The 24509-nt window shown below is 46.4% G+C and overlaps 1 protein-coding gene across 1 annotated transcript in view; it reads right to left on the bottom strand.

The window, feature by feature from the left end:
- Positions 1-24509, bottom strand: part of FOXJ3 (forkhead box J3) — a 57177-nt gene that overhangs the window by 14087 nt on the left and 18581 nt on the right. Inside the window, exons 2-6 of the mRNA XM_077250226.1 lie at positions 18617-18683; positions 13002-13474; positions 2899-2973; positions 2736-2819; positions 2192-2293 (exon numbers count right to left, since the gene is read on the bottom strand). Coding sequence (XP_077106341.1) covers positions 2192-2293; positions 2736-2819; positions 2899-2973; positions 13002-13325 — 585 coding nt within the window. The 5' untranslated portion in view covers positions 13326-13474; positions 18617-18683. The remainder of the gene's footprint in view (positions 1-2191; positions 2294-2735; positions 2820-2898; positions 2974-13001; positions 13475-18616; positions 18684-24509) is intronic.

The following is a 24509-nucleotide window of genomic DNA, read 5'->3' as shown; positions in this document are numbered from 1 at the left end:
AGCTAGAGGCGGAGGTGCGGCCGAGGGCGGGGCTTCACGGAGGAAGTCTGCAGCCCTCCGCAGCTCATGCAAACGCTAGTGTGAAACTAGCCTAAATTATTCTGCAGTTACTACACGGAGAAGTACAACACGTGCAGGGCTTCTGGCTGCGGCTCCTTCAGCATTTTCCAATGGCCACCTAGGAGCAGCCTTCTTGGCCTCAACAAGCCAGCTCTGCACTGCTGTTATCCTGCTCTGATGAGCAGAGTGATCTATACGAGTCGTCCTCAGCGATTTTTATAACCATTTTAGCTTTAAAATTTTATATAACTCATTATTTATGTCCTTTTCAGGTCTTCAATGAATGATCTCAGATGAGGTGATCTGTAAAACTCGACCTGGACAGATAATGGGCGTTGTACTGGAAACCTCAGGAACCTGCTGCTCTTTCTCCCCCAAAAAAGAAAATATACGTGTGCCATAAATATTATATGTACATACTGAATATTGTACTATCCAAAGTGATGACGCGGAAGAGCAGAAAGTCTCGGTTTCTATGGCTGGATCATGTGTAAGGAGCTTCCCATGTAGGAGATCCTCCGCTGGTGAGACCCTTCGCAGATAAGACCCCCCACCCACCCACCCCTGCCGAGCAGAGAAGACCCCCCTTATGAGGAGGCCTCCTAGAAGAGACCCCCTGCAGAGGAGACCTCCCATAGCTATTGAGCTGTTCAGGACAAACTGACCACATTACAGAGTAGACGGCGATATTCAACAAGTGTCTCTCCAGTTATTACAACACTACAACTCCCAGCATGAGACATCTTTCTCACGCTCTCTTTAAATATCTGTTCTCTCATTACACATCCATGAAGCTAAATGTTAAATTCTGACTACTTTCAATATTTAAAAAGACTGATTAACACCAATGATCAGCTAGCCACTTGGCGATTCATGGGGTTCAGTCCACTGAGACTCACAATGATCAAGAGATGGGGGGGAACTTTAATCGCGATTGAATGAAGCACAGTGTGCAATTTATCACCAGCCCTCCAGGCTTTCCTTAAGGGGCTGCCGAGTGCTGCGCTTGGATTTTTACAGCAGCCCCATAGAGAATAAATGAAGTGGTGGTCGAGCATGCCACATGCAGCACCATCTTATACCAGGGACTTGTCGATCAGTGCAGGTCCCAGCGATGGATCACCCATCGATCAGCAAGGTATCACCTATTGTCGATCAGTGCAGGTCCCAGAGATGGGTCACCCACCAATCAGCAATGTATCACCTATTGTCGATCAGTCCAAGTCCCAGAGATGGGTCACCTACTGATCAGCAAGATATAACCTATTGTCGATCAGTGCAGGTCCAAGAATTGGGTCACCCACTGATCAGCAAGTTATCACCTATTGTCGATCAGTCCAAGTCCGAGATGGGTCACCCACCGATCAGCAAGTTATCACCTATTGTCGATCAGTCCAAGTCCCAGAGATGGGTCACCCACTGATCAGCAAGTTATTACCTATTGTCGATCAGTCCAAGTCCCAGAGATGGGTCACCCACCGATCAGCAAGTTATTACCTATTGTCGATCAGTGCAGGTCCCAGAGATGGGTCACCCACCAGTCAGCAAGTTATCACCTATTGTCGATCAGTGCAGGTCCCAGCCATGGGTCACCCACCAATCAGCAAGTTATCACCTATTGTCGATCAGTGCAGGTCCCAGAGATGGGTCACCCACCAGTCAGCAAGTTATCACCTATTGTCGATCAGTGCAGGTTCCAGCCATGGGTCACCCACCAATCAGCAAGTTATCACCTATTGTCGATCAGTCCAAGTCCCAGAGATGGGTCACCCACCAATCAGCAAGTTATCACCTATTGTCGATCAGTGCAGGTCCCAGCCATGGGTCACCCACTGATCAGCATCATCTTGTGGATAGGTAATAAAGGGATTGTCCGGATAGCTGACTCCGTTAAGCCAAAAGGGGGATTTGGAGCAAGCTCTTAAAAAAAAAGAAAAAAAAGAACACCAATTCCACAGTTTACAGTAGCTTCACAAACTGGTTAAAATGCTGTCTTCTGTTAGTATACAGTATTCGGTTTTGCCAAGTTTATCTTTTTACAAGTGAAGACAGAGCCTGCCCAGTATGTTCTATCGGCTCACAGATCGGGCGTCCCCTCCGCACTTCTATTAGCGGCAAATATGACACTTACTTTATTAGTCACAGTGTTGATAGCCATGTTTGGAGAGGCACTTCCAGAGATTATACAATCCATTCCCAAAGAATCGGAATCTATACTGTATGGTGTAGAGGCCTGGAAAAGAGAAATCAGGACAAAAGCTAATATGGCTTGTATTCATTACAAAGTGAGTGATATGCCCCTAAACCGATACCCAAAAATCCAGAAATGGTTGCGCCAATATTAATATCGCATTGATTTCTGGCCCCTACTGCTCCTGAGAATGTAGGGGCTGCAATGACAGACTATGGCCCCTTCACCCGGCCCCGACTGTGCACGGGAACTGCGGCCAAACGGCACTACCCTGCACAGCCGACTGGCCAGGAGCGATGCTGTGAAGGAAGAAAAGTGGACACACATTTACGACCGCACTGCAGCCTCTCTATCATAAGGCTGTAATTTCTATTACTATAACCACTATATATTGCCTATTTTACCGATAAATAATAATGTGGAGGCCATTGTGCAGCTGCTCCATACAGTACAATCCCACACAGACACATACATACGTACATACCCGCTCTCCAGATCGCGGCCTCTTCTTTGGCCGAGCCGGTAGCACATCCTCCTTTGGATTTGTGTCTATTGCCCAATAGGAACCCTAAAAACAACAAAAAGTTGAAATGTAAGGAGCGTGATGTGATTAATGGCACCGTACACCTCCGGCTTGTGGCCATTACCTTTCCAGGGTCATCCTTGGATCGAGGCACTTTCAGAAAGCACTTATTCAATGACAGGTTGTGTCGTATAGAATTCTGCAGACAAAAAGAAGAGGGTTAAGAAGAGTCGCCTGTGATCCTAACATTTTGGTTCTACAGCTCCTTTGCAGATCTATGCTTCTCCACTGTACCAGTCTGATCTTGCAGTCTTTCAACCAGTTTTACTCCTTAGACCCCAGTCAGGGGCCGCTCATACAGCCAAAACAGATCTCTTGTTTTGCACTGATGAGGGTTGACACCCTGAAACATGTGATTGCAAACAGAGATTCTGGTTTGGCTTTTATCCCAAGTCAAGTCTCGTTAAAGGGTCGATATTGACCTTTAGGATTGCTAGTTTCAATAGGTGGCGCTAGAGTTCTAGTCCTCCTCCTCTCTAAAGAAGCAATTTGCATATATAATTTCTCAGAGGAGCATTGCATGGCCTATAAGTCTCATTACACGTATGCCACTCTGCACAAGAAGTGAAGTTACCCCTTTGACAGTAGATAAAGAAATGGAGGAAAGTATAAACCTGCATGATATGACTTCAATTAATAGATTTTTGTTGTCTATTACCATGGAGACACATTAGTTTGTACAGCAAAGTTGTTTCATACACCATCTTTGATGTGCTGGCCAAGTAAAAAATGGATTGGGATGGTGAAAAAAATCATTTAAAAAGTGGTTATTCCATGAACTGTTTTTATCACGTAACCACAGTATAGGGAGCAAGTGCATGATCGGTGGGGGTCCGACTTACACCGATCCGATCCAGTGAACCAATATAGCTTCTTTTATTTTATTATTATTCTGCATTGCTTATATAGCGCCATCATATTCCACAGCGCTTCATTATTATCACTGTCCCCATCGGGGCTCACAATCCATATTCCCTATCAGTATGTCTTTGTAATGAGGGAGGAAACCGGAGAACCTGGAGGAAACCCACACAAACACGGGGATAACACAAACTCCTTGCATATGTTCTCTGTTGGATTTGAACCCAGGACCTCAGTGCTGCAAATTTGTCATCAGAAAGTACTAAGTAAAATAAAAAAGTTTTCTTCCTCTAAGACACACATCAAACTTTGGTCCGCAACACCAGGCACTTTAAAGCAATGATGGTGGGCCATTATACTGTATGGAAGGCAATGCAGGGCCTATAATACTGTATAGAGGGCCATGTGGAGCCTATTATACTGTATAGAGGGGCATGTGGGGCCTATTATACTGTATGGAGGGCCATTATACTGTATGGAAAGCCATTATACTGTATGAAAAGCCAATATACTGTATGGAGGGCCATGTGGGGCCAAATATAGTGTATAGAGGGCATTATGGGGCCTATTGTATTGTATGAAGGGCCATAAGGGGTCTATTATACTGTATGGAGGGCCATTATACTGTATGGAGGGCCATGTGGGACCTATTATACTGTATGGAGGGCCATTATACTGTATGGAGGGCCATTATACTGTATGGAGGGCCATTATACTGTATGGAGGGCCATTATACTGTATGGAGGGCCATTATACTGTATGGAGGGCCATTATACTGTATGGAGGGCCATTATACTGTATGGAGGGCCATGTGGGGCCTATTATACTGTATGGAGGGCCATGTGGGGCCTATTGTATTGTATGGAGGACCATATGGGGTCTATTATACTGTATGGAGGGCCATGTGTGGCCATTATACTGTATGGAGGTCTATGTGGGAGCCATGATACTATATGGAAGGCAAGACCTTTGCAGGATGGGAAACATTATTTTTTACCTCCTAGTGGCTATTTAGATATACAGGCAAGCAATGTGGTCTTGGTGTGGAGATGTCATTTACAAACCTCCCTATATTCCCGACTCCTAATGACCAGAAACTGTATTAGCACAAAAATTGTATTAGTCGGGGCTCAGTTTTTAGTAACGTGATTGACACATAGGGTAGCATTTAATAGGGCATGGCAATTGTGGCGTGATCTGGACAGAAGCCGCCCTGGTCACCCATGCACTGAAGTTATGACTCCAAAACGGTCTATTTTTTCCCTCCTTTGATTAGAGCCATGAAGACTTTTTTTTCCTGTATGTAGGTCAAAACTGCAATATCCATAAAAACACAAAAACGATAAACTTACAAATATACATCCGAGAATTGCACAAACACCTGATCTGGTAAAATAAAAAAAAACAAACTACAATCAAGCCCAACACAACTGCTGAACCCAGTAAACTAAGTGACACATCGCTAGAATCAGGGTCTCTGCCCCTACTTCACAATGTAATAATGATTACATAGCAAAACCTGCTAACGTATTCTCTTATAATATAGAGTCTTAATGATAATGCTCCACGGGAAAAAAAAAAGTAAAGTAGCCCTTCTCTTAAAGGAAAAGTAACTATGGCAGTGCCAACTTTACAGAAAGACACAGATGACATGAAAATTGCAAGTAAATTTCCCTGGAAGCAGTCAGTAAGACGACAAGATTGTGAAATCTACCAACCTGCTGTGGAATGTTAGATCTAGATCAGAAAAATGCGTTTTTCTTCCAGAAACAGGTCCTGTCCTGTGTATGGGAAACACGGCTGGTATTACAGCTCATTCAGGACATAAGGACCCTGGCATGTAGTGGGTATCAGCAACAAGAGACCCACTAAGGATGGTCCGACAGAGTCACCATGCAATGCCAGGTAATGTACTGAAGAGGATATACCATGTTCATCATTACGTCATATCATAAAGGACTCGGCACAACCAACTATTACCAGGTATCCCATACATCTGTATGGCCACCACAAGCCACTTTCCAAAAGGTCTTGAATAAAAATGTTCTTCGGTTAAAAAGAATCTGTCACAAGGTCATAAATGAAACCCCACTCCCCGAATGCCCCACTTAAAAAGAAAAACATACAAAAAAACGCCATACGGTTCCCGAGATATAGGCCTTTTCATATAGTGCTAACTTTTATGATCTCTACTAAGCGGCCGGTGTTTACAGGATCCTCTGGGGCGTGTCCTTAGGCTGCTCTGCATAATTATCTGCTGAGCCACGCCCCCTGAAGAAAAAAAAAAACACACACACACCACTGAATAAAAAAGTCAATATCTCTGAAACCGTATGGCAGATTTAAAAAATAAATAAATAATCTTTTCAGATAAAAATAAAAAGTCGAAAATGTGGAATGAATTGTGATCATTGACATCTATAAACTTACTTATTATATTACTATTGTATTTTGTCAATTAATCAATAAAATATATATATTTTTTGCTTTATTTATTTATTTTAGGACCCCCCCCCCCCCCCCCCAAATCCCCGTTATTTGTTTTTGATCCTGGGTCCGTGTGACTTTGCACTACCTCGTTAGCCGCTGGTTCCTAATTAGCCAATGAGATCTATTTTCGCCCCGTCACTGGCACGTTCTTCTGCGGACGGGGTGCCGACATCCTCACTTGAGCCGGTTCTTGGCAAAGCACGTGGCTGCTGCGGAGTCACGGCACAGAAAAGCATTGCGGATCTGCCTCCTCTGCTTCTAGTCCCCCCCCTGTCAAAAGACGATATCTGCCATGATACCCTGGCAACAGCGGAAAAGCAAAGAGCTCTGTTTGCCAAGTCACGCATAAGTGATAATTGCATTCATCAGTGCCAGGAACTAACTATACTGAGATTTATGACCGGCGTAGGCAACAATTGCAACCGGAGGAGACGGCCGAGAATGAATGGACAGACGTGAACTCAATAGACAAGAGCTGAAGGTCGAGTGTCACACCGCCGCCACGCTCAGGGGATCACGTCCGTGCCGAGGGCATCAGCATGGACCACATCTCACTGCACTTCAGCTGCCATGTTACGCGCACCCGTCTATAAAACGAGGCTGCGCTCCCATTATAAAAATCCACTTGCCAGAGCGCAGCTGTCGTGACTCGATGGTTATTAAAAGATGTGCCTCGTAAAGCAGACAGGTGCTCCCTGCGACGGCCATGTGCTTTATCTCACATCCCCAGCCTCCGTCTGCATTGTCCCCGGGTGCAGAGGATACGCCGAAAATACCGTAACCTAACACTTCGTAATGGGCGACGGGGAAGACGCCGTCTGTAGACGTCACAGCTCGGGTATCAGTCTGGGAGAAACACTCAAGCACCAGATGAAGCCAGAGAGGAGACTACGTAAAAAAAAATGACAAATACGGTAAAATGCTAAGTAATAACTCAAACTCAAGCTTGAAAACAAATCACCATTGTGGCTTATCTTCTGACTGGGCATATCCAAGTCCAACATGCCTCATCTTTCTTTTTCTCAACACTTGGCGTGTTGGCGAGAGTCAGGACACCCCCATACAATTTCAATATTTATCTGTTTTGCCAAAAATTCATCTATGTGAATGGGCGCTCTTTAAAATATGTCCCCCCTGTAGTGCATAGGGGATTGTCACAGATTACAGAGATTTCCAATTCTTTGGACCACCACTAGCCCAAGCATGGCAGAAAACCACCCAAGCATGGCCAACTTTACCATCTATTCCCTGGATGCAGCCACTGAAGACATATTTCGCTTTCCTCCTCTTTACGAAGTCCATGAAGACACCTGGAAGGACGGACGGGTCTCGAGTGTATCATGACTGATGGGAAAATTTGTCATTACCCAAGAAGAAGTGCAAACTAGGCTTCTTGTAGACCAGGTCTCTTCTGCCCTAGGCCTTCTTTTGCCAAGCAAGCTATGATCTATACCTTACCCCTCGGTCTATGGGGCTCTTAGCTCACGAGACTGGTGGATTAGAATAAGACTTGCCAATGTGCCAAAATAGCGCAATAATCACATTATTACACCCCATGCCACAAATCTCCAAGAGCCTAAAAGTTGGATCTCAGAGACGCGTTTCGGGTCAGTGTCTATTAGAGTGAGTCCATCAGGTCTGACCCATGGCCGTTCCATAAATGCCTCCCACGGCAAAAGATGTTGTACACGCCCGAGTAATATCTTAGTCTGAAATTCCTTCCAGAACAGAAACTGTTCGGCACAATCATTTTATTTCTTCGCTTACACCATAATGGTCATAATACGGCAGAAGAAGAAGCAGACATCAGACCTGTGCGCAACATCAAAGGCCGTAAAATCCCAGGAATTCTTCTTATGTCTGTTGTGAGGATCGACAGAAGCGCCTTCAAAAATGCAAAAAATCCTCTAAAATCAGAAACTTAAATGAACGACGAAAGAAAATGGAACCGAAAATTTACAGAATCCAGCAAAAATGAGAGAAAAAAAAACATTTTTTTGGGCCAATGATTTCTACTCCACATTTTAATTTTCTTGTCCTAAAATATTAAAAGGGACTTGTGGAAGACGTTCCATAGACGAAATACTGCAGGCTTTATATTAGCCTAGTAATTTTAGTAAAATATTTAGATAAAATGGACCATCTCATCAATTAAAAGGGTTATTCAAAAAATCTAGTTAATAAAAAAGTACCAAAAGGCAATTACGGTAATTGGTCAGTCAGGCTCCTTCCCCCTCTGGTATCTGCAAGCATGGTGCAGAGGGAGAAGGAACCTGACTGAGCAGTGCCTTTTGGGACATTTTTTATGAGCTAGATTCTGGCAAGGATAAATAAAGTGTCTAGTAAGCTTCCAGTCAGGGTCTTTTTCCCTCTGACAGCTGTACATTTTCATTCAAGCAAGTTCCCAATCACTCTCCTTCTCCCTCTGACAACAGGAAATATAGACTGCAGTACATTTCCGGTCTACTTCCCCATCTGGCAGCTTTAAATGGTTAGACATATTGCACCTTGGAGTCTGGAGCAGTGAAAAGGAATAGTATTTGCTTGCTCACCAGTAAATCCTCTTGCTGTGCAACTGCACTGGCTCTGGTCTTTCCCCTAATCGCAGGTTGTATAGGCTGCAGCTGAGAATAAAGGAGGGCTACTCAAGAGTAAAACTAAGATTTTGGAGAGAAATTTAGCATGCATGTCCGCCAGCAGATGGAGATGCACAAAGTAACACAGTCTGAACACCAAATGGCGCTATAAATGGAAATGGATGACTTTTTAGTACCTGTACCTATAATACTGGTAGGACAACCCCTTTAGTATTACTTTATTGTTGGTGGTCACAAGTGCTTCGACACATTATGTGGCTGCTCGAAGACTAAACCAATCCAGGGGACATCTGAAAATGGAGTAAACAGAGTAACAGATGGGGTGCCACTAGAAAGTGTATGTGGCCACATGGTAATTGCTCTGCACAGGATGCCATGATGCTTCCCATATGGGAGGGGGCTTCCTCCTTAACAGCAGTTGTGATCAGGAACCACCCGGAGTGAAGCAGAGGGTTAAGGTACCTTCACACGAAACGACTTTACAACGAGAACGACAACGATCCGTGACGTTGCAGTGTCCTGGATAGCGATATCGTTGTGTTTGACACGCAGCAGCGATCTGGATCCTGCTGTGATATCGCTGGTCGCTGAATAAAGTTCAGAACTTTATTTGGTCGTCAGACCGGCGTGTATCGTCAGGTTTGACACCAAAAGCAACGATACCAGCGATGTTTTACGCTGGTAACCAGGGTAAATATCGGGTTACTAAGCGCAGGGCCGCGCTTAGTAACCCGATGTTTACCCTGGTTACCAGCGTAAAAGTAAAAAAAACAAACAGTACATACTCACCTGCGCGTCCCCTGCCGTCCGCTTCCTGCTCTGACTGAGCGCCGGCCGTAAGTGAAAGCAAAGCACAGCGGTGACGTCACCGCTCTGCTGTTAGGGCCGGCGCTCAGTCAGTGCAGGAAGCGGACGCCGGGGGACGCGCAGGTGAGCATGTACTGTTTGTTATTTTTACTTTTACGCTGGTAACCAGGGTAAACATCGGGTTACTAAGCGCGGCCCTGCGCTTAGCAACCCGATGTTTACCCTGGTTACCCGGGGACCTCGGCATCGTTGGTCGCTGGAGAGCGGTCTGTGTGACAGCTCTCCAGCGACCAAACAGCAACGCTGCAGCGATCGGCATCGTTGTCGCTATCGCTGCAGTGTCGCTTCGTGTGAAGGTACCTTTAGCAGAGACCCCAGTACGTTTTTCATGCTGCGTCAGACCCAGGAGGCCTTCGTTTTGGGGATTCGATTTCTCGCACATTCCTTCTGGTGGGTCGGCAGCCCCTCAGAGATGCAGGACTTGGGGCTGCACATCTGGAAACTTTCTCTCTCTGGAGGAAATCTCCCGGTGTCAGGACGTCTGCTGGGAACTACACAGTAATCTAGGAACAACCAGCTGCTGGATTTTCATAGCATTTAGGGTGGGGGAGGGGGTTTTTTTTTTTTTTACACCAGCCTTAGGACTCATTCACAAACTGCAGGGCAGCACAGTGCTCCTCCAGCTCAGTATTAGGACTTGTTCACACTTGGAGATTTCGCAGAGTTTTTCCATCCATTCTTTAGTGGGAAAAGAAGGGAAAAAAAAAGATTTCTAAAATCTCATTTACATGGAGAAAAAAAAAAATGCATCGACAAAGCCAGGTGTGAACATACACCTATGGTCGGCACTCCTGTGCCAAAGTAAGGAGCCTCCTTGTCGAGATTCTTAATTTTTGTCCTATTTTGTCTATCAAACCCCTGCAGTTTTATTGGCAAACTTTACACAATTTCCTTCACGGTCCCAATAAATCCCGGCCTGTAATTAAATGTATACAGATCACTGTCTATAAAATCATTATATTACTGTAAGGGATAGAAAATGTATCCCCATCATGTGGCTTACTTCTGCGTAAACTACTACTCCCATCATCTACATATAACTGTGAATTATGACATGGAGAACGCCCATTCCCTATTAGGACGTAGAGGAGGCTGCTCGGCTCAGAACGGAAGATTAAAAAAGTTACCCTCTATACATAGGATAGGGGACAATTCCGGATCGCTGGGGGTCCAACTGCTGGGACACCCACCGCTCCCGAGAGCAGGCCTGCCCAAAAGGAACAAAGGCCGAGGGACCACTGGAGAAAACCGAGCGCTGCGCTCGTCTGCTCTTCATTCCCATTAATGGAGTGGAAGTGTACATGTGCGGTCTTGTTCTCAGGGAGTGATGGGGGTCCCCATGGTCAGACCTCGAGGAATCGGAACGTTCTTCCCTATCCATAACTTCCAAACTCGGAACAACCCCTTTACCTATTAGTGATTAGGCTCTAATGGACCCAGAAAAGGATTATGTAGCCGCAGTCATTGCTGATGGTGGGTCCTAGGATTCTATTCAGAGATCCCCCCCGACAGCGGGGAGCAGAGATCCCCCCCCCCCCACAGCGGGGAGCAGAAACACCCTCCGACAGCGGGGAGCAGAGATCCCCCCCTCCGACAGCGGGGAGCAGAAACCTCAGAAAGCGAGCCGCAGAGACCCCCGACAGCGGGGAGCAGAGATCTGTTTTGTTCATTGTCAAAAAGCCGAGTGCTGTTCTCTGCAATCTATGGCAGATCACTGTTTCTTTCTGGGGGAGTATGGAGCCCCGCTCTCAGGGTGGGGGGGTCCACAGCTATAGGAAACTTATGGTCTTTCCTGTGGATAGGTAATAACACTACACGACTCCCTATGACGGGATCAGCCTATTTGTAGAGTCACTATGTGAAGCTATTTTTATAGTGGCGGCAGGTCGGGTCTTGTCAGCCCAGGTATGCACCGTCCCCAGTCACAGGCGCTGCCGCTAGTCAGGTGATAATGGGATCCAAAATAGTCTGTATGGAGAATAACACCGTCACCGGCCTTTTTGGGAAATATGTGAGGGAATGTGTGAGGTGGGTAGTGTATCCTAAATCCTGTCCTCACCGCGTCAAACGCCCTCACCGCCCCAGCGCGTCACCCGCCCTCACCGCCCCAGCGCGTCACCCGCCCTCACTGCCCCACATCCATCCTCACGGCCCCAGCTCGACCCAGCATTCACAATAGGTGATATCACAGCTCACTTCCTCCTGTACAATGACTGATAACACCTCTGTATAGAGTATATAATACAGGATCCACCATTCATATTCAGTGATGTACAGGAGGAGGAGGTGAGCTGTGACAAAGACTGATAACACCTCTATATACAGTAGATAACACAGGATCCAGCATTTACAATAGGTGAAGTCACAGCTCACCTCCTCCTCCTCCTGTACAATGACATAACACCTGTATATACATTAGGTAACACAGGATCCACCATTCACCAAGTGATGGCACAGCTCACCTCCTCCTCCTCACCCTGTCATCACAATGACCATACTGAATACAATTTAGTAGCCTCTTGATCAGTCTATTGTGGCTAAAGTGGCAAACAGGAAGTGGCAGTCTAATATTAGTCCTAGTGGCCAATAAGAAAATTGCAAGATTTGCAATTTTTCTACATAAATAATAATGATATAGTAGTATAAAATAAAATAAATGTTAATTGTTTCAGAATTATTTAATCCATTTTTGATGGATACTTCTCCATAGACTTGAATGGGAACTCATTTTCCAAACTCAACACACCCAAGTATGGTTTTATACAAGACAAGGATGTGATGTCAAAAAAGCAGAAAGCGCCGAAAAGGTTAAAAAAAAAAAAAAAAAACACACAAAAATCCACAATAAATTATGAATTTCACTTTTTTTGTTTTACAAGAGAACACTGCTTCAAAAATGTGTTGTGAGCAATGGAGCTGCGGAGCCTGAGACCACCAGCACTGGACACATTACTGGGAAGGTCTACCTTCTAAGGTAACTACCCATTGCCCATCGATACTGTCCTCCTCCACTGGCCTGCTGGGATCAACATAGAGCGTCATGCGAGTACCGCAACCAATCAGCTGCAGCGCTCAGGTGACAACCTCCTGACATTGATCCCAGTAGACTGGCAGGGAAGGAGCCGGTCGGGTCCATTTTCTTTTTTTACCTCCCTGGTTTGGATAAGCCCTTTAAGAAAGCTGTAATTGCTTCCATCACATGCAGAACTTCCATTCTGTACTTCTACAGTATGGGAGCAGCTCCCTCTAGTGGCGACTGCAGGCAGACAAAATTTGATTGAAGGTAACGACTAAACAATGGTGCCGAGAGGTCCGACATTAGCGGTACATGTCCTGCAAGACCATCGCTTACCTTCCAGCCACTTCCAGCCTCTTTGTAATATGGGAAGTTATCACAGATCCACTGGTAAATCTCACTCAAAGTCATTTTCTTTTTGGGTGAGCTATTGATAGCAAAAGTAATGAGGCTGGCGTAACTATAGGGGGGCTTCCCGTCCTTGTGCTGCTGTACTTCCTCCTGGTCCAGTGTTGTGTTGGGGTCGATGAGGGCGCTCTTCTTGGAGATCCCGGATCCGTGGGTGTTCTGGTTGGAGTCGGCATTCTGAATGGCAGCTCTCACTGTCAGCTGGGGAAGCCAGTCCATAGAGGTGAGGCTGCTCTCAAGTTCGGAAGTCATTTTGGGGGTTTCAGTTTATTTATATATTTCCTTTTACTTTTTTCTTTTTTTTTTTTTTTATCCTGTGCTTTCAGGTGGAAAAGAATCAGGAAAAATGTTTAGGTAGCGTAACTTAAGACTTCCAAATGTAAGGATGACCGATGCTTAATCTGAAAGAAAAATAAATAACATAAGAAATCTAAAGCACCTTCATAATTTTTCATTCAAAACTCCAGGGTGGGGGATTACATTAATTTTTTTTTTCTTAAGGAGCTCTGTGGCTTTCTGAAAGAAAGTTCTTCTGATCAGCAGTTTAGCAGCAGGTGTTTTATTTCTCTGCAGTGCCTCCATAGGAGAAAAGAAGTATTGCAACATCAAACATTATTTAGATCATCTTAGGGTATGTGTCCACGTTCAGGATTTGGTCAGGATTTTTCATCAGTATTTGTAAGCCAAAACCAGGAGTGGGTGATAAATGCAAAAGTGGTGCATATGTTTCTATTATACTTTTCCTCTAATTGTTCCACTCCTGGTTTTGGCTTACAAATACTGATGAAAAATCCTGACCAAATCCTGATGCAATCCTGAACGTGGACACATACCCTTAGGGCCCCTTTCCACTTGCGAGAAACTCGTCCGTATCTCGCATGTGGAAACCAAGCTCTGGCGCCGGCACTCAGGAGCGGAGCTGTGCAGCTCCATGTGTTCCTATGCGGCCGCACGCTCCGCTCTGGAGTGCCGGCTCCACAGCTTGGTTTCCACATGCGAGACACGGACGTGTGCCTGGCATGTGGAAATGAGCCCTTAAAGTAACATTTTGCAGCAATTTCAAGGTGATCTGACTACAATGAGCGATTGTACCCAAATAGCTTCTTCAGGCTGTATTAACCTTTTCATGTTTGAGACCTTTCTGCATTTACGATTAGCTTAACACACAAAAAAAAGAAAATATTGATCCTACTCATTGTACACCTGCAGAGTCCTACAAATCAGACCCAATAGGAGAAATGGCTCAAAGCTGCTCAGATTGAGGTCGGGCCCTGGGGGCCCCCGGACATTGTTTAGGGCTGCTTTAAGGAACATTATCAGTAGCACATCCCCTGGTTGGCAGGAGGGGATGTGACACCATACAGAAACATAAAAATTGGATCAAAACTTGTTTGATCGGCTTATATCTGGGCCGGCTTCCACTATAAAAGTCCATTTGATGGCGATCAGCCCACGTGAAGGGGTCTTTTTAAAACAAATATGACTGGTTGATTTTTGACCACTGATCATGAGAACCAGGAGGGGTTTGCATAGGGGAGGGGTGTGCATACGCCACAAAAATTAAAGGAGGTTGTCTAGATTTGGAAATACATGAGAGCTCTCACCTGGCCAGATCATACAGAGCTGAGCTACAGAACCAGACACAAACAAAGGACATGTGTGACACAAATTTTTTGGAAGAAAGCAGTTAATTTTTTTTCAATTTTTTTTTTTTTTTTTTAACGACTATTCAAGGGCTCTCACATAAAAACTGGCCTAAATCCAGAGCTAATACTTCAACCATATTAAATAAAAACCCTGCTCTTTCTGCCCCTACTAAGTACAAAGAAACAGCGCTTGTTCCTGCGTCTATGTATTTCGAATATTTCAATGATCTCCAGATCATGTTTTTGAGCCAATGCTTGGCTGCAGGGGGATAAAACGAGGGCGGGAATCCAAAAAAAAAAAAAGAAGCAATTTGATATTTATCAGCTCACAGTAATTAAACTGAAATATTTTGCAAACCCCTCCTGGGGGGTCCCGAGGGCCGAGCGAGGAATAATATCATGTACTTGCCCACAGGTATATTCAGCGTTTTCCCACAGAACAAGCCTCCCGCATTACCATAATACCCATCTACATTATTAACTGCAATTCCTCATTAAAATTGCATTTTGTTATGTAAAGTGGCCCAGAAGCGGCTCGCTTGCCGAATATTCTTATTACCTAGATGGTTGCCCGATTCTAATGCATCGGGTATTCTAGAATATGCATGTCACGTAGTATATTGCTCCAACGGGACATGATGACGATGTCTCCCGGGGACGTACAGGATGGGAAGCTGCAAATTTAATGCAAAGGAAAAAAGTCTGTGTCCTATCCACTGGAGGAAAGCAGCAAGGAGATTCGGGTTTACAAAAAAAAAACCAAAAAAAAAAAACTGCGCCCCGGTGACATAGGGGAAGGTCGACTATAGAGAACCACTTGGAGGACCCCACATATAGAGGCATTACAGTAACATCCATGAGACCTATGTAATGTCTCAGTTCCCCACAAGGTGGCGCTGCAGGGAGAATAAGCACTCACAGATTTGCCCCCACATGCTGCAGCTGATCACCTCGAGATCAGCTTATTAGGAGAGGACTCATACTAAAAAGGGATTTGCCCAAAGCAGAAAACTTCTTACACCGCCTTCAAACAAACCAGATTTAGGCCATGTTCACACTTTGCGGCGTCCCTCTGCGGGTTCTCCCGCAGCGGATTTGATAAATCTGCAGGGCAAAACCGCTGCGGTTATCCCTGCAGATTTATCGCGGTTTGTTCCACGGTTTCCGCTCGGGTTTTCGCCTATACTATTGATGCTGCATATGCAGCAATATGCAGCATCAATAGTAATGTTAAAAATAATAAAAATTGGTTATACTCACCCTCTGATGTCCGGATCTCCTCGGCGCTGCACGCGGCGGTCCGGTTCCAAAGATGATGTGCGAGAAGGACCCTTCGTGACGTCACGGTCATGTGACCGCGACGTCACGGTCATGTGACCGCGACGTCACCGCAGGTCCTGTTCGCACAGCAACTCTGACCGGCCGGCTGCGTGCAGCGCTGAGAGGTGAGTATAACATGATTTTTTATTTTTATTCTTTTTTTTTTTACCCCAAATATGGTTCCCAGGGCCTGGAGGAGAGTCTCCTCTCCTCCACCCCGGGTACCACCCGCACATTAGCCGCTTACTTCCCGCAACGTGGGCACAGCCCCATGCGGGAAGTAAGCGGTTCAATGCATTCCTATGTGTGCAGAATCGCAGCGATTCTGCACTAAAGAAGTGACATGCTGCGGAATGTAAACTGCTGCGTTTCTGCGCGGTTTTTCCCGCAGCATGTGCACAGCGGTTTGCGGTTTCCATAGGGTATACATGTAAATGGAAACGCTATGGAAACTGCTGCGGACCCGCAGCATCAAAATCGCGGCGGTTCCGCGATAAAAACCGCAAAGTGTGAACATGGCCTTAGGGTGTGTTCACCTTGAGATTTTTTTTATCCAAGTTATCGAAGCAGAAGCTCTCTAATCAAAGCTCGTGGTATTTGAAAAGTTTCTGAACCGAAAATTGAGCAAAAATGTGAATACACCCTTACACCTAAAGGTACCGTCACACTAAACGATATCGCTAGCGATCCGTGACGTTGCAGCGTCCTGGCTAGCGATATCGTTTAGTTTGACACGCAGCAGCGATCAGGATCCTGCTGTGATGTCGCTGGTCGCTGAATAAAGTTCAGAACTTTATTTGGTCGTCCGATCGCCGTGTATCGTTGTGTTTGACAGCAAAAGCAACGATACCAGCGATATTTTACACTGGTAACCAGGGTAAACATCGGGTTACTAAGCGCAGGGCCGCGCTTAGTAACCCGATGTTTACCCTGGTTACCAGCGTAAAATGTAAAAAAAACAAACAGCACATACTTACATGCGTCCCCCGGCGTCCGCTTCCCACACTGACTGAGCGCCGCAAAGTGAAAATGAAAGCACAGCACAGCGGTGACGTCACCGCTGTGCCCTGCTACTGCCGGCGCTCAGTCAGTGCAGGAAGCGGACGCCGGGGGACGCATGTAAGTATGTAGTGTTTGTTTTTTTTACATTTTACGCTGGTAACCAGGGTAAACATCGGGTTACTAAGCGCGGCCCTGCGCTTAGCAACCCGATGTTTACCCTGGTTACCCGGGGACCTCGGCATCGTTGGTCGCTGGAGAGCGGTCTGTGTGACAGCTCTCCAGCGACCAAACAGCGATGCTGCAGCGATCGGCATCGTTGTCTGTATCGCTGCAGCGTCGCTTAGTGTGACGGTACCTTAAGAGGTATTCCCATCTCCAAGATCCTATCCCAATATGTAGTTGGAATAATAATAATATTAGCAAATACCTCCAATTAGAAATGTAGTATAGTTCTTCTGATTCGCCCTGTCTCTTTCCTCATGTGAACGCATTGCAGGACCTTAGGTATCCATGGTTACGACCACTGATATAGAGACAGTATATTAGCTAGTTGCTAGTGGTCGTAACAATGGTCCTGCATTGCCTGCACATGAGGAAAGAGACATAGTGAATCAGAAGAACTACACTACATTTCTAAGTGGAGGTATTTGCTAATATTATTACACCTACTACATATTGGGATAGGACATTGGAGATAGGAATACCTCTAAGTAATAAATGTATCAGTGGCTCTTGCTGGATGATACATTTGCAGTATCTTTAGATAGGTGGTGTAAAGTTACCCCAAAGTATTTGTTGCCCTGTTTTTTAGGAAACTTTTGACAACAGTGTTGTATTTTCAAGGGACTGTTAACTATTTCCTTTTATGAATATCCCCCACATGCAGCATAAGAAAAGCACACTTACAGTACTTCTCAAAAGGTTTCTATTCCTCCACTGCGAGCTCTGTCCCCACCAGTCCCACAACATAAACAGTGTTCTGTGACCGCTGCAGCCGATCAGCAGCCAATGACTGGATGTAATTGGAAAGGTGGAGGTAAATAGAAAAAACGCTGCAGTGTATTTCCGGAGACTGGTGGAGAAAGAGCAACAGTCCAGGAATTAAAGGGGTATTCCCATCTCTAACACATTATCCCAATATGTAGTAGGTGTAATAATAATATTAGCAAATACCTCCAATTAGAAATGTAATATAGTTATTCTGATTAGCCATGTAGCTTACTCCATGTACGGGGCATTGCAGTAGCTTATGTATCCACGGTTACGACTACTAACAACTGTTAATATAGTAGTGGTCACAACCATGGATACCTAAGCTACTGCAATGCCCTGCACATTGGGTAAGTGACATAGCTAATCAGAAGAACTATACTACATTTCTAATTGGAGGTATTTGCTAATATTATTACACCTACTACATATTGGGATAGGAGCCTGGAGACGGAAATACCCCTTTAAGTAAACACTGGGAGGTATGAGCGTTACAAGACCTGGAGAGCCAAAGATCACAAAGCGCCAGACTGTCACTAATGATACATGGCAGGTACATTGTGGAAATGAAGGCAGAGACCTCACCTCGTGTGTGATGGCACCGATGTGTAGCGCCGTTCATGTAAACCCATCTGGACAGGAAGGCAGCCAGCTGAAAAAACAACGGGGGACACGTCAGTGTGGGCAGAGGTGACCTGACAAAGCGACGTCACGGCAAGCGAAACCTCATGTACAACAGTTATCTAAGAGAACACGGAGATCGCATCCGCCATTACATCCACCAGAGAGAGGGAAAAGATGTGCAGGTCCAAGCTTTATGCTCAGGTCCGAGCTTTATGCTCAGGTCCGAGCTTTATGCTCAGGTCCGAGCTTTATGCTCAGGTCCGAGCTTTATGCTCAGGTCCGAGCTTTATGCTCAGGTCCGAGCTCTATGCTCCAGTCACATTGGTGTCATGGGCCCCTCTTTATCCAACACATTCTGCAGTGGTTCCTATTGGTTTCTAAAGTCTCCTTTTCTTGTGATCAGATCCTTTCCAAGGAGTAGAATATATCTCATTATTACTAGAAGAAATAAATGTACAATTGTGACTGCACCGAAAAAAATTCCCATAAACCTCGATTACACAATGGACGTGCGAAACTTATCATCCAGGGGGGGTTTCCAGAAGAATTTACAGCTCTGCACCCTCCCACAGCCATCAATTCTTATGTACACTCATGGAGGATGAATCACTCTGCAGCTTTTCTGGTATACCTGGGTATTTTCTTATTCCTGTCACCCAGTGAATAGACACATGGCTTACACTACATTCGCCCGTACGAGGCTTTTCTGTGGATTTTGGGGACGTTCTTGGGCTGAATAGGGTCAGGGTCCAAAAGAGCCCGTCAGACCCTGCTGCCGGTATAAGCGAAGCACACTGCCTTGTAAAATCGCTCCTTAGTGTCTCATCGCTTCCTATGGTCTGCAGAATCTGACATTTAATAAGACATGATGATTAGGATGCTCGGTGCACCCCTGGTGTGGCCAAAAGCTCAGTGCACCGTTCTGCTCAATGGTTTTGCATGTCACATCAGTGATTGACAGTAATGGCCTTAGCTTTCCCCGCAGACAGTGCTGTCAATCACCAGTGAGGGAGGTGACTGCAAAAACAGTGGGCAGGAAGGTGTGCGGAGTCTCTTGGCCACACCTAGGGTGCACTGAGGAGCCTAACCAGCATATTTGATTAACCAGCAGAACAAAGGCCGCAACTAGACACTAAAAGTGTGAAGGAGCCATATCCCCTACAAGATTAGGCGCTTCATTTATCATCAGTTTGGAATGACCGACTCTCTTTAAGGGGTCCTGCAATTTGACATGGAACATGTACAGCAGGACACTGCCCCTATGGTCCAGTACTAATGAATTTAAATAGTCCATGTAACGAGGCAAAGAATTCCCTTATGGCCTCATAACAGGCATCTAATGTAATACAAGTTTTCACCGTACAGATTCCATATGAAATCAGGGAATTACAATAGATATACCGTGGCTCCGTATACTTCCATGGGGTCTGTAACAGATTTATATAACTAATTCAGCTCCACGGCTAAAGCTGCTCAAACACATAAGAGAAAAGCACGCTAAATCAGTGGGACCATCGCATGTGCCTTGGGTTGTGGTAACTCTCCCCCCGACATATGTATAATGGCGCGCAGGAGAGGTTTCCGCCAATACCATATAATGGGGTGCAGGAGAGGTCACCGCCAATACAGTATAATGGGGAGCAGGAAAGGTCACTGCCAGTACCGTATAATGGGGAGCAGGAGAGGTCACTGCCAATACCGTATAATGGGGCGCAGGAGAGGTCACCGCCAGTACCGTATAATGGGGCGCAGGAGAGGTCACCGCCAGTACCGTATAATGGGGCGCAGGAAAGGTCACCGCCAGTACCGTATAATGGGGCGCAGGAGAGGTCACCGCCAGTACCGTATAATGGGGCGCAGGAGAGGTCACCGCCAGTACCGTATAATGGGGCGCAGGAGAGGTCACCGCCAGTACCGTATAATGGGGCGCATCAGAGGTCACCGCCAATACCGTACAATGGGGCGCATCAGAGCTCACCGCCAATACCGTACAATGGGGCGCATCAGAGGTCACCGCCAGTACCGTATAATGGGGCGCATCAGAGGTCACCGCCAGTACCGTATAATGGGGCGCATCAGAGGTCACCGCCAGTACTGTACAATCGGGAGCAGGAGAGGTCACCGCCAATACCGTATAATGGGGCGCAGGAGAGGTCACCGCCAATACCGTATAATGGGGCGCAGGAGAGGTCACCGCCAATACCGTATAATGGGGAGCAGGAGAGGTCACCGCCAGTACCGTATAATGGGACGCAGAAGAGGTCACCGCCAGTACCGTATAATGGGGCACAGGAGAGGTCACCGCCAGTACCGTATAATGGGGCGCAGGAGAGATCACCGCCAGTACCGTATAATGGGGCGCAGGAGAGGTCACCGCCAGTACCGTATAATGGGGCGCAGGAGAGGTCACCGCCAGTACCGTATAATGGGGCGCAGGAGAGGTCACCGCCAGTACCGTATAATGGGGCGCAGGAGAGGTCACCGCCAGTACCGTATAATGGGGCGCAGGAGAGGTCACCGCCAGTACCGTACAATGGGGCGCATCAGAGGTCACCGCCAATACCGTACAATGGGGCGCATCAGAGGTCACCGCCAATACCGTACAATGGGGCGCATCAGAGGTCACCGCCAATACCGTACACAATGGGGCACAAAAGAGGTCACAGCCAATACCGTACAATGGGGCGCATCAGAGGTCACCGCCAATACCGTACAATGGGGCGCATCAGAGGTCACAGCCAGTACTGTACAATCGGGAGCAGGAGAGGTCACCGCCAGTACTGTATAATGGGGCGCAGGAGAGGTCACCGCCAATACCGTATAATGGGGAGCAGGAGAGGTCACAGCCAATACCGTACAATGGGGCACATCAGAGGTCACCGCCAATACCGTACAATGGGGCGCATCAGAGGTCACAGCCAATACCGTACAATGGGGCGCATCAGAGGTCACCGCCAATACCGTACAATGGGGCGCATCAGAGGTCACAGCCAGTACTGTACAATCGGGAGCAGGAGAGGTCACCGCCAATACTGTATAATGGGGCGCAGGAGAGGTCACCGCCAATACCGTATAATGGGGAGCAGGAGAGGTCACAGCCAATACCGTACAATGGGGCACATCAGAGGTCACCGCCAATACCGTACAATGGGGCGCATCAGAGGTCACCGCCAATACCGTATAATGGGGCGCAGGAGAGGTCACCGCCAGTACCGTATAACGGGGCACAGGAGAGGTCACCGCCAGTACCGTATAACGGGGCACAGGAGAGGTCACCGCCAGTACCGTATAATGGGGCGCAGGAGAGGTCACCGCCAGTACCGTATAATGGGGCGCAGGAGAGGTCACCCCGTCCCGTATAATGGGGCACAGGAGAGGTCACCGCCAGTACCATATAATGGGGCGCATGAGAGGTCACCGCCAATACCGTATAATGGGGCACAGGAGATGTCACCGGCATTAATTCTCACCAGCATTCCTCAGGCGTAAACGACTGCTAGCTGATCAGCACTAATCAATGGGCTGAAACGGGACCATGAGTGACAGAACATCCACGACAATCCCTGCTCCCAGTCCCTACTGTATCCTACAAATACCCAGAAACGTTTCTACATCTATAGGTTACATAGCAGCTGGCTGTGTGCTGGCCGGGTACAGACCACCGGATCTTGTACCAAGTGCAGGCCCACATCCAGTATGGCGGTCAGCGTCGGTTGTGGGGGATTTTGCATTGTACACCTGCACATCTTGGCATGATCGTACCTGGATTTAAAAAAAAAACCTGACATCAGGATTCCTACAAAATATTGACTTTCCCCATGACTCATCCTCAGCTCCATGCTCTATGATGATAATGAGTCACTGGAGGTTTTCACAGCAGCAGAGGAGGCAATGTCAGGCCGAACATAATAATAATAAAAACAACAGTACCACCCAGTCAGGTGACTGAGGCAATAGACAGCTATGTAACCAATTTTACTGGAGGCTAACTTTTTACTGTTTTGTCAGATACCTGTACGGTCACACAAAACCTGTAGATTGCTCTCATCCCTCACAAGGTAAATGTATACAGTCTAATATGTCCAGGAACTTCCCCCATTTTTGGACAGGGCGACTTTTCTCAGCATTCTGACAGCACTACAGGACCAGGAACATCCTTTACCCCACTTCCCAGCATGCACTAAAGTAAAGTAAATAAAGTGATTTTACAGATTATTTTGCACATTATCCATTAAGGTGTCCAAGTAGGAATGTTTCGCCATGTAGAAAGTGCCAAGACAGTGTAAGGAGACTTAAAGGCCATACAAATATCCTCTCCAGAGAGGAAGCTGACTTTTAGACTGCTAGTTCTATAGGCTTGCTTGGCCTATACGTCTCCTTACACTGGCATGTCACTCATCACAAGGAGAGATGTTACCCTTTAGAGCCTGTTAGAGGCCTCTCATCCAGCCAAATCAGATGATCTGCTTTACCCTGATGAGGGGCAAACACCCTGAAACATGTGTCTGCAACCAGAGTGTTTGGTTTGGCTTGTTATCCCAAGTCATGTGGCAAAGCCTGTTAAAGCGTCGATAATGACTTTTAGGATTTCTACCCCAAAAGATGGCACCACAGCTCCTGTGCTCTTCATCTCTGAAGAGGATATTTGCATATTATATATTAAGCGAGATCAGGATGCTGCGATCATATAAAGAGGCTGTGTCAAGTATATAAGCTATCACCTGTTGACAGAACAAGGATCGCTGAGCGTCCGACCAGAGGGACCCCAAATGATCCCAAGAATCTGCCACGGAGGTGAGCATGTTCGGGATTCTTGGTTACATTTGTTCTGACCCCCAGCAGTCAATCAATTATCGATAAGTGATATACTTTGCAAAAAGACACATTTTTGAAACATAATCACCCACTTTGTGCGTTCATTTGTACCCGGAATGGCAAAAATCAGTAATTTTGGCAGGTCGTCAGCCCTCCATCTCAGAGGCCTGTGCCGTCCCCCTCATGGTTTACCATGCACAGCGTCACACATGATGGCAGTACTGCTGTAAAAGGAGCTAAGGTACATTATAAGGGCAGAGTTAGATCATTGATAATGTCACTGCCTGGTGTAATACCATCCCAAAAAATATCGATGCCTCATTGCAGACGAGAAGCAGATGAGGAGGGGCAATGACAGGCCGTGTCTCTGGCATTAGCATGGATTCACATTTGGACCGTATGGGATTCCCCGTTAGGACACATGGTTCTGCAAAATAAACAGGATCATTCGGTCTGTACGGAGGAGGGGATGAAATATTTGACTGGAACCTCGCTGAAAGCAGAAGGGAAGCCCTGCGCCACGCACTGGTTCTGCAATCATCGCCAACCCTTGTGTCGCAATACACACTTCTGCATAAAAAGCTGCAGCGCAATGACAAAGATGCAAGCAGAGGAGCGGCCGCCAAATCATGGAGACGACCTCCAATATACCATCTCCTTACACCTTCTCAGGAATCCTTGAAGTTCATCTCCACACTGCAGCTCAGAAACCAACGGCGCAAGACTCGCACACAGCCGAGCGCAGAGGAATATCGACGTCGTTACTACTAAGTCATTACAACACAGAGATATCGGTGTTCTGAGACTTTGCTCCAAGTGTGAGAGGTTTTTTTTTAGAGGTAATATCGATTGGCTGGCAAAATTATTGCTGAAACCCAACTTAAAAATAGTTTTTAGCCCCAATTACGGGACGTTCATTTAAGAAAAAAAAAAATAAAATTCCTAAACTTGGCTACCCCCTCCCAACATGGCGATTTTCCATTTTATTTGCCCTTTTGTTTTTCCTCTTCTTTTTCCAAGAGCCATAACTTTTTTATTT

This window comes from Ranitomeya variabilis, chromosome 4 (assembly GCF_051348905.1).
Source record: "Ranitomeya variabilis isolate aRanVar5 chromosome 4, aRanVar5.hap1, whole genome shotgun sequence".
In the NCBI taxonomy this organism is placed as follows: domain Eukaryota; kingdom Metazoa; phylum Chordata; class Amphibia; order Anura; family Dendrobatidae; genus Ranitomeya; species Ranitomeya variabilis.
Note: the sequence above shows the minus strand (reverse complement) of the source record. Positions and strands in the feature narration are given on the sequence as shown.